Genomic DNA, 12,914 nt, shown 5'->3' with positions numbered 1-12,914 from the left:
ATTAATAAAAATATAGAAACCGTATAAAAATAATATTTTGAAAACAGTAAAATGAAAGTTTAAGAAACATAAAATATAATAAATAAAATTTAAAAAATGAATAAAATGTAAAAAAAATGACTTATTTGATGATTTAGAAAAGAATTAAGTTTTATTTTGAGGTTATATTAGTAAAATATAAGTCTGTTCCACCTTGTTCTTCCATAGGGTAGGGGTGGAACATGCCGGTTTCACTTTGTTCCACTCTGTTCCACATAAAAGTCATGCCAAACATGAGACATGGGTCTCTATCATGTTCTGTCATGTCCAGTGTACCAAACGCACCCTAAAAGGAGAACAACTGGTTAGAAAATTTGATGGCATTATTTTTAAATGTTTTGGAAAAAATAATCTATAACGACATCTGAAATATAAGTTATCAGGTTTTATTAAGATGTATATATAAATGACGGCAACTAAATGATGATTGTAAAAATGTTAAGAACTATGAGAACTGATCTTATTTATTTAATCTTTTTTGTTTAGGAGATATAATTAATTTTCAATTTTTATTTCATGAAGTCATCACGATAATTTTATCCTACCATCTTGAATTTTTAACGCCTATCAAATGGTACGCTGGGAGCCTATCTGACATACTAGTTGATAGCTGAAGTAGAATTCAACCCTAGAGTCGAGCTACGGTTTCTGGAAGACTTTAGGTGAACAACAATTGGCTTATTGGAGAAAGTTTATTATCATGAACTGATTGAAAAGTTAGATCTGAATGATGTTAGAAGAATAATTTTATTTAATTGAATTTTGTATATTACTTTGTCATTCTAAACATTTTTTTTGTTATCTTAGTTTACTAGAAGAAGATTTTTATTCCTCCTTGAATTTGAACATGAGACCTTCTGGTACTTTTGAATATTTCGTTTTATTTTGTCTTTTGTCGATGTTATAATACAGTTTTATGTGATTTTGAGAAAAACGATAAAATATAAATTTAAAAATATCTTTAAAAAAATCGATATTAATATGAAATTAACTATTTAAAAGTTCTTGTTTTATTATGTAACTTCTTTAATTCAACTTTTTTTTATTATAATTTAATTTAGGTTTAATAAGAAAATAATTGATTTTTGATCTAATAATATAATTTTTTATTAATGTAATAATTAAGTATTTTGTTAGAAGAAAAAATAATTATCCTAATTATATTTTTAACTTTTTTATATTTAAAATGAAATGTTTATCCAGTATTTGATTATGTTTATTTGTAGTTACTTATATGAATTCAAGTATGAAGTTTTAATAAGTTGTACTTATACATTATTTACTTGTAATCTTGAATTTTAAGTAATATGCATCAATAAACAATACTTCATGCATAAATAAAATGGTTTTAAGAATTTTTATCAAATACTTTATAATATAGTATAGATATAGATAGCGCTTTTAACATAGTATCAAAAAAATATTATATTTAAAAAAATAAAAAACAATTATATTTTTAAAAAATTAAAAAATATTATATATATATTTTTAAAAACATTAAAAAGTAATATATTCGAGAACTGCACGCTAGTTCTTTGAGAAGGGATGAACACGAAATCCAAAATCCCAAAATTCTGGTTATAGTGGACCGACTCTCCTCTCCTTCCCTCCACGTCTCTCTCTCTCTCTCTCTCTCTCTCGTTATCTTTCCACCATTTATTCCTCTCAATCAAACCCCAACTCACATGGAGAATGCTAAGGGTGAGTCTTAAATGGGTCCTTTTTCTTGTTACTTTCATTCATCTTCATCTTTCGAATCTGCTAATTCAGTCAATAAGTTGGTTCCATTTTGTTTTTAGATGGTTATTAACACATCCCATTTTCCCTTTTGAGGATTAAGAGCTGAATTGTTTCCATTAATCTATGTTTGAATTTCATTTGTCGTTGGGTAATTGAGTCGTTTGATCTTGATGAAGTAAACACATTAGAATCTGCTCATATTTCAGTGTAAATTACATTTTCGATGTTGATTTTGATATGAATCTTGTTGCAAATAAGAACTTACATTGATCTCTTGAATGGTTAAACACCCATTTCGATTTTGCAGTCGAAATGAAATCAGGTGGAATCCAATATCAATATGTGGATCGTTTGTTGAAATGGATTGACGCATGATATTTTAACAGTTTGGAAATGGTTTCTGCATTGCTCTCATATAATCTCAATCTGTGGTTTTCTATTGTGGATTTTGTTAGTTAAATCATAAACTGGATTCCTAGTAATAATCGGAAACTAGTTACCATTGTTGGATCTTTTAGTGTTTGTGATTGATGGTTTAAATCTGTTCTTGTTATATTCTTATGTTATGCTTTCTTGTTGATCAGTTGTTGAAGCTAAAGATGGAACAATTGCTGTTGCTTCTGCTTTTTCTGGTCACCAGGAAGGTAATATAATTCAGTTGGTCCATAGTTTGAATATTTAGTTTACTTTGAAGATATTTTATGTATCATGGGGATAATTCGGGAGCTGACGGATAGGGTAACAGAGTCCCACGATAGACGGAGGGTTACAAAAAGTTTTATGCCCTTTAGGGTGGAGGACATGTTTGCGTACATCCCACCTCCAAACCCTGCTTTCGAGTGGGATATACTAAGTTCGTTTGGTTTGAATTTTCTTTCTGTTGTTTCTCCCAATTTTTAGCTTAATAGTATCTACATATGATCTATGTTGGTGAAGGGGTATCTGCTCTTTGTTGGAATCCTATCGTGTAGACACAGACTATCAAATATATATATATATATATATATATATATATATATATATATATATATATATATATATATATATATATATATATATATMTGTGTGTGTGTGTGTGTGGGAACTTAGAGAGAGGTTCAAAGGGGTTCCATGTATCTGTTAACGTTTTTTCTTTGAAAGGCTGCTTCTTGGTGTGTTAGTTATCAAGATTATTGTTTTTAAGCAGTTGTACAGGATAGAGACCACAAATTCTTGACAAGGGCTGTTGAAGAAGCATATAAAGGAGTTGAATGTGGAGATGGAGGGCCGTTTGGTGCCGTTGTTGTTCACAAAGATGAAGTTGTTGCGAGTTGCCATAACATGGTTCTAAAACACACCGATCCAACTGCACATGCAGAAGTTACAGCAATACGAGAGGTTAGACTCTTGTCTTTACGCAGACTTAAGTACACTTTTATGTTCTACAACACACAGATCCGAATATTTTAGCGATTTTGTGAAATTAGATCGTGCAAGAATCAAGATGATCGAATTTGTCTTGTGGGTGTTGGTCAGAATTGTCATAACTGTTCTTGATTTCTGCTTTACAGATCTTGCAAAGTTAAGATTTTGAGCATATTGCATGATCACTTTACAGTTTCTCTCTTCTTCAGGCGAAATGTGGATATCATTTCATGATCTTTTTCAATTCTGGTATTGTACAGCAATAGTTGCTGGTAGGTTTTACCGAATCTTGGTTCTTTTCTTTAATTGTTGTATCTGTTCATCTCAGGCATGTAAAAAGCTGAACAAAATTGAGCTTTCAGACTGTGAGATATATGCGTCTTGCGAGCCTTGCCCTATGTGCTTCGGTGCCATTCATCTTTCAAGGATTAAGGTTCCGTTCTAGCCCCATATGCTCTCCAATTGTTCCATCACATATACCCGTTTAAATATTCTAACCCTCAATGATCTTTTTAGCCCGGAACATATTATATTGTTAGAATCTTATATCAGTTAGACACAGATGACAGATCCACTAATGAGAACACACAGACAAACAAATCATTCTCTCATGTTTTGTCTTCATGTGATTGGTGGGATAAGAAATCTTATGTTCACCAATCTCGTGAAAACACACCAACAAGCAGATTGCTCCTACGCCCCAAGTTTCTCTGTCTCTCTCTCTGATGATGTGTCTTCACGTGATTGGTGGGACAAGGATCTCACCAATCACGTGAAAACACAAACAAGCAGAGGCGCCCATGCTCCAAATCTCTCTTTTATGATGTGTATTCACATGGTTGGCGAGATAAGGAGGGGACATGAGATCAAAAAGGGCTTTTTGGGGTCTTTTTTATAAAATATGGTTTTGTCTGTTCTATATGTTGCAGAGGCTCATTTACGGGGCTAAAGCTGAAGCAGCGATTGCAATTGGGTTCGACGATTTTATCGCAGATGCACTGAGAGGTACTGGTTTCTATCAGAAGGCTCACTTGGAGATCAAACAAGCAGATGGTAATGGAGCCATGATTGCTGAACAAGTATTTGAGAAAACCAAAGCCAAGTTTGCCATGTATTGATTCATATCTCAAAACTGTCAATTTCTAACTCTGTAATTGCTCAACAATCTGTTGCATATTTAAATGGTATAAAATCTGATGTTTCTTTGAAAAGAAATTTGCTGAATTTTAACCACTTGGTTGCGGTACACTGGTTAAGACTTAAGGTATCTGGTTGTAGTATACTGGTTAAAACTAAAGGAGCTGTAGTAGAAATTTCATCTTTCTCAGGTTTGATTACAGGCACGGTTAAAACCCAAATCAAGGTCATTCGTGATCGTCTGATGGATTAGTTCCTCCATTCTAGTGTAGTTCTAAGGGGACCCACTTTCATTTTAAACCTGTATATTTATAGATTTAACCATCTCACTTACTCTTCTTCTTTTTTTCTTTTTTTTATAATTATTGGTTTTAAATTTTTTATTTTTAACCCTTATTATGTATATGAATTGATTTATTTAAAATATATTAATAAGATTTATATATTATTTTTAGTAAATTATATCATTAAATATATCTCATTAATACCTTTAAAGGTACAAGAACTTGATACCCATTATTTATTACGTTTTTATTATTTGCGATGTACGGAAAGTTTCGAGTAATCTGCTTCAATTTTCCAATCTGACTCCAACCAAAAAGTTTTGAGGCTCAAGTTCTTGTAACTTTAGGGTGCGTGACAGGACGAGACAGGACAAAACAGAACAGGACATGACAGCTGTTCAGCGTTTGGTAAGACATGATAGGACTGGACAGAACTGGTTAAGATGACTAATTTACCCCCAGTGAATCAATTCTAGAATTCTAACCATCATGATCAAAATAATCTACCATACTCTAAAACTCACTTGAGAAGACAACATCGGATTCTAAACACTAAAAACTTCAACTTCAATCAATTTTACAGTCAGTGACAATTTCGATTAAAACCCTAAAATGAAAGTTGTTTTCCAATCAATCCTAGCAGTATTTCAAACTATGCTACAGAACTTTGCTCCCTATACTCCAAGATCAGAGATTTGGAGATGAGAAAATACAAGAAAAATATTAAAAAAATCTGATGAACAATCTTACAAAAGTAGTTCCTAATGCTGCAGATTACCAAAATGAGCTCGTCGTCTAGGTTTGTAAATGCAATCGTCACAGTTGCTTCCGTTGTCTCCGTTGGCCACAGAGAAGAGAAGTGAAGGAATGATTAAGCAGAAGTTGCCGATGTGAAACAAAATGCAAAATCGATACCGCCGATTGAAAACAACAAAATCGATAGAAACAGCAAAATCGATTGAAATCCAGTGGCAAAATCGATTGAAACAGGTAGAACGATTCGTGAAATTTGTTGATTACTGTCCAGCAATCGATACCGCCGATTGAAAGGGAAGAAGGGTGACGCTTGCAATCGATACCGCCGATTGAAGGGGAACGATTCGTGAAGTATACGGTGGAAGCGAAGAAGGGTTTTGAGAGGGTAGATAGGTAAAATATTTCTTGTTCTACTTAGTTCCGGGGGGGTAAGGGTGGACAGGAGTATCCCACCCGTGTTCTAGCTAGTTCTAGTGAGTCCAACATAAGGCCACACCAAACATAGGACAATTGTGTTCTGTCATGTTCTGTCCCATCATGTCCAACGTACCAAACACACCCTTAAAGATATTAATGGGATATATTTAATGATATAATTTACTAAAAGTAATATATAAATCTTAATAATATATTTTAAATAAATCAATTCATACATAATATATAATTAGGAAGGTACTTGCATAATGTAACGGGATAAATTTCGATTTTAATGTTTAATTTTTATTCTTTATCTCTATCGATATAATATGATTTTTTGTGTTTTTGAGAAAACGATAATGTTTTTATTTTTAAATGAAATATAAATTTGAAGATAGCATAAAAATTTTAAATCGATATTAATATCAAATTAACTATTTAATTATTATAATTTAATTTAGATTTAATAACAAAGTAATTTATTTTGATTTAACAATATAAATTTTTATAAAGATAAAAATTAAACATTTTGTTACAATTCAATAATTATCTTAATTATATTTTAGATTTTCTATATTTAAAATAAATGTTTATATTGTATTTGATTATATTTATCTGCAGTTACCTACACTAATTTAAAAACGAGGCTTTAATAAGTTGTACTTACACAAAATTACTTGCAATCTTGAATTTCAAGTAATGTGCATCAATAAACAATACTTCATGCATAAAAAAATGGTTTTTAAGAATTTTTGTCAAATATTTTATAATATACTGTAGATAAGAGTTAAAAATAAAAAATTTAAAAACAATAAAGATAAATAAAAAGAAAGATGTAAGTGAGATGGTTAAATCTGTAAATATATAGGGTGTAAAATGAAAATATATAAAATCAGATTATAAAAAAAGTGGATCCCCTTAAAACACCCATATTTCTACAAATACTTTTAAAACACCCCTATTTCTACCAAACTTTTTCTACACGACCTTATTTTTAAATTAAAAAAAAAATTAAACTTATTTAAAAAGTCCCGTTTAAATGGAGAAAAATGGAACATTAGTTGACGTGGTAGGAGCTTTTTAACATTTTTTCCGATTAAATCTATAACCCTCATTATTAATGTTAATAAAATATTAATTATTAATAAAGATCACAAATAATTGCAACCCTTTCAATTAGTTTTAATCTTTTTTTTTTGACCGGCAACAAAGACGAGATAGCATAGAAACTAGCAAGACGCTAGCAAAAGAGAGTACAGGTTAAAAACAAGACATGGGAGAATTACACCACTCTATCCAACTAGTCGYCATAACAACTTTCGGCACCCTGTTTTTAAACCAGAAAAAAGAATACGCCTGAAGCTGGCCCGCAAGAAATGTAGCCGTCATCTGAGAAGGAACTGAGAAAGTTTTGCGGTTGCGCAAGTTCCAAATAATCCAGAAGAATCCATACACCACTCCGATAAACGCCCTCTTACACGAAAAATTCCCAGCCACCTCCGAGCTACGGTCAAGAAGATTATCAATAGAATTCACCTGTTCAATGTCCACTTTCCACCATTTGCACAAATCCTTAAGCAATTGCCGAGATATCGAGCATCCTATGAAAAGATGTTCCTCGTCTTCTTCCACACAATCGCACAGAGGGCATAGGGAGGAGAGACAAACCACTCCTCTTTTAGCAAGATTAATTTTAGTCGGAAGCCTTTTGTGAAGAAGACGCCAAGCTAGAATATTAATTTTAGAGGGAACCCAAGTGACCCACCAAGAATTTCTGAAACTAACCTGGTGAAGCGAATTAGCATCATACGCAGCTCTCATCGAAGAGACCGAGAAGTTACCGTGAGAAGTCAGAGCCCATCGCCAAGAGATATTGATCCCGTTAGAGCTTTGATCTCTTTGAAACCAGTCCGCAAAAGGAAGATTGAGGCTATTGTATTCCTTGTGGATTTTTAAAATGTTCCTCCAGAGTCCCGGAAATCTACCATTTTTGACCAAGTTGTTCATGCCGCCATCATCACCATGGAGAGCAATGATAACCCGTCTCCAAATGTGATTATGCTCCAATTTGAATCGCCACCTGTTTAAAAAGTTTTTTTTTAATAATTTTTTAATGATCATTATCTTTTGTTTTAGTTTTTTAATCAAAAAATATATCCCATTAAATTAGAAAATAATTTCGTCTTTTTTTTATTAACCTGGATATCCAACTTGTTATGCGAATCAAATAATCTCAGGACGACCACCTGTTTTGCAGATGGTTCGGAGTCACCGCATTTGAATCTTCGTGGCCACAAGGGGATTTTTATTCCTCCTTGAATTTGAACCTGAGACCTCCTGATACTATCCAAAACCCTTTTTCTTTATTTCCGTAGCTTAATATCGAACGTCTTAATTAAATTATGTATGTTTCATTGGTTGTTGATTTCATATATTTATTATTCTTCAATAAACTGATCTTTTATATACACATTTGCATTTAATTGATTTTGTTTTTCTATATTTAATAAACTGGTTCATATATGTAATGTTTCGTGTATGATTAGTTTATATATGGTCTCACATGTGAATGGATTTGTGATTAATGGTTTTTCGTTCTCTACTCTCATTTTTTAGAGTTATTTTTTATTTATTTCTCCTATTTTTTTGCATATATTAAATACCAAATTTCCGTGTTTTTCTCCGTTTATTTGAAAAGTTTTAAAATGATGAGGAAATACAAAGAATGAGAATTTATTCTGAAAACCTGCACTTTCTGGGAAGTGCCCACGGTGTCATCATTGTGGGAAGTTTACGAATTTTTGGATAAAGTTCACTTTTGGTGGATGTGTTTATGAAAATCTTTATAAAAGATATCTTACAGCTGGAGCTGCCTTGAAAAGTTGTATTTTGGAATTTAAAAAAAAAATTTGAATGGTCTTTGCCCACAAGGTTTGTATAAACTCCATTTTCTTTGGGTATTGTGTCTCATCCTTATCCACTCCTCCCCTATTTAAAGAGGTCTTGGGTTCATTTGAAGATCATTCATTTGAAGCACTACTACCTGAAGTCTCTATTCTCTTCTTCTTTTAAGTTAAGTTTAGCATTTAATTTTCTTGTATTAAAGTTGTAATTGTAATCTGTTGCCCACAGTCTCACCATTGTAGCAACAGACTTTAGTTCTATTTTAATGAAAGTTATGTTTTAGTTTTATTTCTTGTCTTATATTATGTTTTTCATGTCTATTATGAGTTAATTATTATATGGGTATGTGTGTGAGTTTAACTTAGGATTTTTATGCAATAATTGTGTATTTTTATTCTCTATCACTTCGCAACTTGGTCACTTAAGACGAGACTAAAACTTAATACGGATAAACCGATCACTTTGAAATGTTAATATTAGATATTTGACCCAGAGATAGACAGATTCGAAATACGGCTTAAGTGGTACACAAAGAACTTGAGAAAGTTTTTGATAATTACGTAGAGGTACAAATTTTGTATGTATTTAGCTAAGGATTAAGCATTGGAGATTCATATTACAAAAAGATTTGAGTATGAATTTTATTTTTTTTATGTTTATTGAATCAACAAGTTTCGAAGTGATGAGAGTGAAAACTTTGTGGGGACTGTTTATAAATCTTCACTTTCGAGATATTGGAATTTTTATAAACATCTCACAAATTTCTGACCATTATAGTGTTGCTTTTATCTTAAGGAATATTTACACCCATGCTCATCTTTTATCCTATAAGTTTATTTCGCTAATTCATCTTTTAAAACTTTTTATAAACAAAATCTAACTTTTAATCACAAACCGAAACATGCTCAAGAAGTTCATGAAATTCTCCTATTCTCAGTAGTTCAATCCCTGGGGAAATGATCTCGGTATTTTACCACTTTATTATTTGCAAGCGATCATAATATTAGCGTGTACTTGCACCGCCACTGTGAGGACTTTATGCCACGAGCGATCCTAAGCTACCAATCATGCATGACTTATTGTTAGTGTTGTGTATTGTTAGAAACATGAAATGGTTTATACATGGTTCCACATGTGAATGGATGTATGTTTTTTTTATTCTCTATCATGTATGGATTTGCATAGGGGTCCTCATGAGTTGAGTTGATCGGGTTGAAATCATTTGAACAACTCAACTCAATGCTTGCGGTTTGAAAAATCTCAACCCAACCCAACCCAACCTAAAACAAAGTGCAACCCAACCCAACTCAAATCCTACGGGTTGGTATCAAAATATTCTCCCAACCTTGGATATCTCGTTTTCTTTAGTCTACTTGTAATTTCCTTTTCATTATCAATCATTTGGTACAACTTATCCATACTTCTTAAATCTTAAGTATATCACATTCAATTAATGTTCTCAATTTCTCTCTCTGTATGTATGTATATATATATATATATATATATATATATTATGTTCATGGTTACTAAACATGTATACAAATGAGTAGTTATATAGAGATGGAGAATAGATGTATATGAAGAGGGTATGTGATGTTGTATTTGCCTGATGTACCTATTAATAGGGATTCAACAATAATATAAAATCAAAAAATAAAATGATATCGGGTTCATCGGATTTAGTTTGGTTCATATAAAAATAACTCAATATCAATCCAATACTTACGATTTAAAGATTCTATAACTTAATTAGATATCCCGTTACTTTAAATTAAATTATTTCACGTTGGGTTGAATTAAGTTTACTCACTTTTACTGTTGTCCATTGATAGAAACATGAAATGGTTGGTATATGATTGCTTCACAAGATTTTTTCTATTCACCATTATTATATTTTATATATGCAATTATGATTTATTTATTTTACATTTTTTAATAGCTTTTAATCATTTACCTTAGTTTTAAAATAAGCAACCATCTCTTTTGGGAAACGTGTAGTATGAGTGCGCATAAAATAAAATTAAATATTTATTAGATTAGATGAACGAACAAGATTGGTTTGTAAAATTTGTTAGAATTACATAGTTTGTAATTGAAATCACCGCTATACATACGTACATACATACATATATATATATATATATATATATATAGTATATTTCAAATGCAACCATGTCCATTTGTACAACCAATGCAACCCAATTATTTGAGATATTTATGAAAATGATGAGAGTTCAATTATTATGATTTGAATATTTATGAAAAATGACTATAGTTCATTAATTATGATCAATACTTTATATTAGAAAACAATCAAAACTTTTATGAAATCACATATTCATCAAATTAAATGGACGATGGAGATTGAGTTGTATTGATTGTACAAATGTAAAAAGTTGTATAATAACTCACCTCTATATACATATGTGAGGGGGGGGGGGGGTTCATTTACAAAGTCAACCATTAGTATAAATCATATAAATCAATGTTAATCATTTATCTAATTTAATAAATATTTTATTCAATGAATATTTGAATTATTTGTTAACATAAAACATTGACCAACTCAAATAATATTCCATAAATATTCAAATATTAACAACCAATTAAATAATTCAAATGTGATTTATTTATGTTTTTTTTAAATCATTTTTTCACATTGATACTGAATGAAATCCAGTCATTAAACCCCTTCCACATCTCTCTCTCTCTCTCTCTCTCTCTCTCTCTCTCTCTCAATTCTGACATGGAGAATGGGAATCACCAAATGGGTACTTTTTTCTTCTTCCTTTTAGTCATCTGCTTCTTAATTCTAGTTTGAGTCAATAACATATCCCATTTGCCCCTTTCAATTGCTTCCCTTAATCTACGCATTTGCCCCTTTGAATTGCTTCCATTAATCTATGCATTTGCCCCTTCCAATTGCTTCCATTAATCTATGTTATGTTTGAATTTAACTTCGTTTCATATTGTGCTTTGGAAAAAAAAGGGGCAAAAGTCAACGAAATTTGATCTGGTTAAAACCCATATAGATTGATTTAGCAGTTGAGGTTGAATCCAATATGAATATGTAGCTCCTTGGGGGTGTGTGTGTGTGTTTTAAAGCAGTTATAGAGGATAGAGACCACAAATTCTTGACAAGAGCTGTTGAAGAAGCATATAAAGGAGTTGAATGTGGAGATGGACGACCATTTGGTGCCCTTGTTGTTCACAAAGATGAAGTTGTTGTGAGTTGCCATAACATGGTTCTAAATTACACTGATCCAACTGCACATGCAGAAATTACAGCAATACGAGAGGTTACACAGACTCTCTCTTCTTAATTATTCAGCTACACTTTTTTTTATGTCTTGTGGGTGTTGGTCGTAACTGTTGTTGAAATTTATGCTTAAGAGATTGAGCATCTATTATGATCGCTTTGTTTGTGTTTTATCTCAGGCATGTAAAAAGCTGAACCGAATCGAGCTTTCTGATTGTGAGATGTATTCTTCTTGTGAGCCTTGTCCTATGTGCTTCGGCGCCATTCAAATTTCAAGGATCAAGGTTCGGTTCTAGCCCCATATTATGTGATTCGGTGTCGTTCAACTTACACATGGATCTACGAATCATATGAAAACACATAAACAAACAAATCATTCTATGATGATGTGTATTCACGTAATTGGTGAGACAAGAATCTTATGATCCCTTCTTATCCACCAATATGCCCCAAATCTCTCTCTCTCTCTAATGACGTGTCCTTTACGTGATTGGTGGATAAGAATCTCATCCACCAATCACGATAAAACAAAGTCTTCCATGCCCCAAATCTTTTGCTGCTAATGATGTGTTTCACATGATTGGTGGGACGGGAAAAGGGTCGGGTTTTCTTTAATTTGTTTAGTCTGTTTTACGTGTTGTAGAGGCTCGTATACGGAGCTAAAGCAGAAGCATCGATTGCAAGTGGAATTCCGATCGGCGATTTTATCTCAGATGCATTGAAAGGTACTGGTTTTCATGAGAAGGCTAACTTCGAGATCAAACAAGCAGATGGTAATGGAGCCATGATTGCTGAACAAGTCTTTGAAAGAACTAAAGCCATGTTTCCCAAGCGTTGATTCATCTCTCAAAATTGCCAAATTTCTAGCTCTGTAATTGTTGTTGCATACTTAAAAATAAATATAATAATTAAAAATATTTATATAAATTATATAAAAAGTATAATTATACTTATCTTGTTTCACAAATAATAAA

At 31.8% G+C, this 12,914-nt stretch overlaps 2 protein-coding genes across 2 annotated transcripts; both read left to right on the top strand.

Annotated features, from left to right (window-relative positions):
• Window positions 1-1,582: 1,582 nt before the first annotated feature.
• On the top strand, window positions 1,583-4,405 carry LOC112524709 (guanosine deaminase). The gene is made up of 5 exons (XM_025134667.1): window positions 1,583-1,740; window positions 2,364-2,423; window positions 2,966-3,156; window positions 3,512-3,616; window positions 4,113-4,405. The coding sequence occupies exons 1-5, from the start codon at window positions 1,725-1,727 to the stop codon at window positions 4,299-4,301; spliced, it is 561 nt and encodes a 186-aa protein (XP_024990435.1). The 5' UTR covers window positions 1,583-1,724; the 3' UTR covers window positions 4,302-4,405.
• A 7,005-nt stretch (window positions 4,406-11,410) lies between these two features.
• LOC112524717 (guanosine deaminase-like) lies at window positions 11,411-12,791 on the top strand. The gene is made up of 4 exons (XM_025134677.1): window positions 11,411-11,452; window positions 11,790-11,980; window positions 12,120-12,224; window positions 12,584-12,791. The coding sequence occupies exons 1-4, from the start codon at window positions 11,428-11,430 to the stop codon at window positions 12,776-12,778; spliced, it is 516 nt and encodes a 171-aa protein (XP_024990445.1). The 5' UTR covers window positions 11,411-11,427; the 3' UTR covers window positions 12,779-12,791.
• Window positions 12,792-12,914: the final 123 nt, after the last annotated feature.

The sequence above is a fragment of the Cynara cardunculus genome (assembly GCF_001531365.2).
Source record: "Cynara cardunculus var. scolymus isolate 2C chromosome LG 1, CcrdV1, whole genome shotgun sequence".
Taxonomy (NCBI): domain Eukaryota; kingdom Viridiplantae; phylum Streptophyta; class Magnoliopsida; order Asterales; family Asteraceae; genus Cynara; species Cynara cardunculus.
The sequence above is the reverse complement of the archived record's forward strand: the minus strand, read 5'-3'. Positions and strand labels throughout refer to the sequence as shown.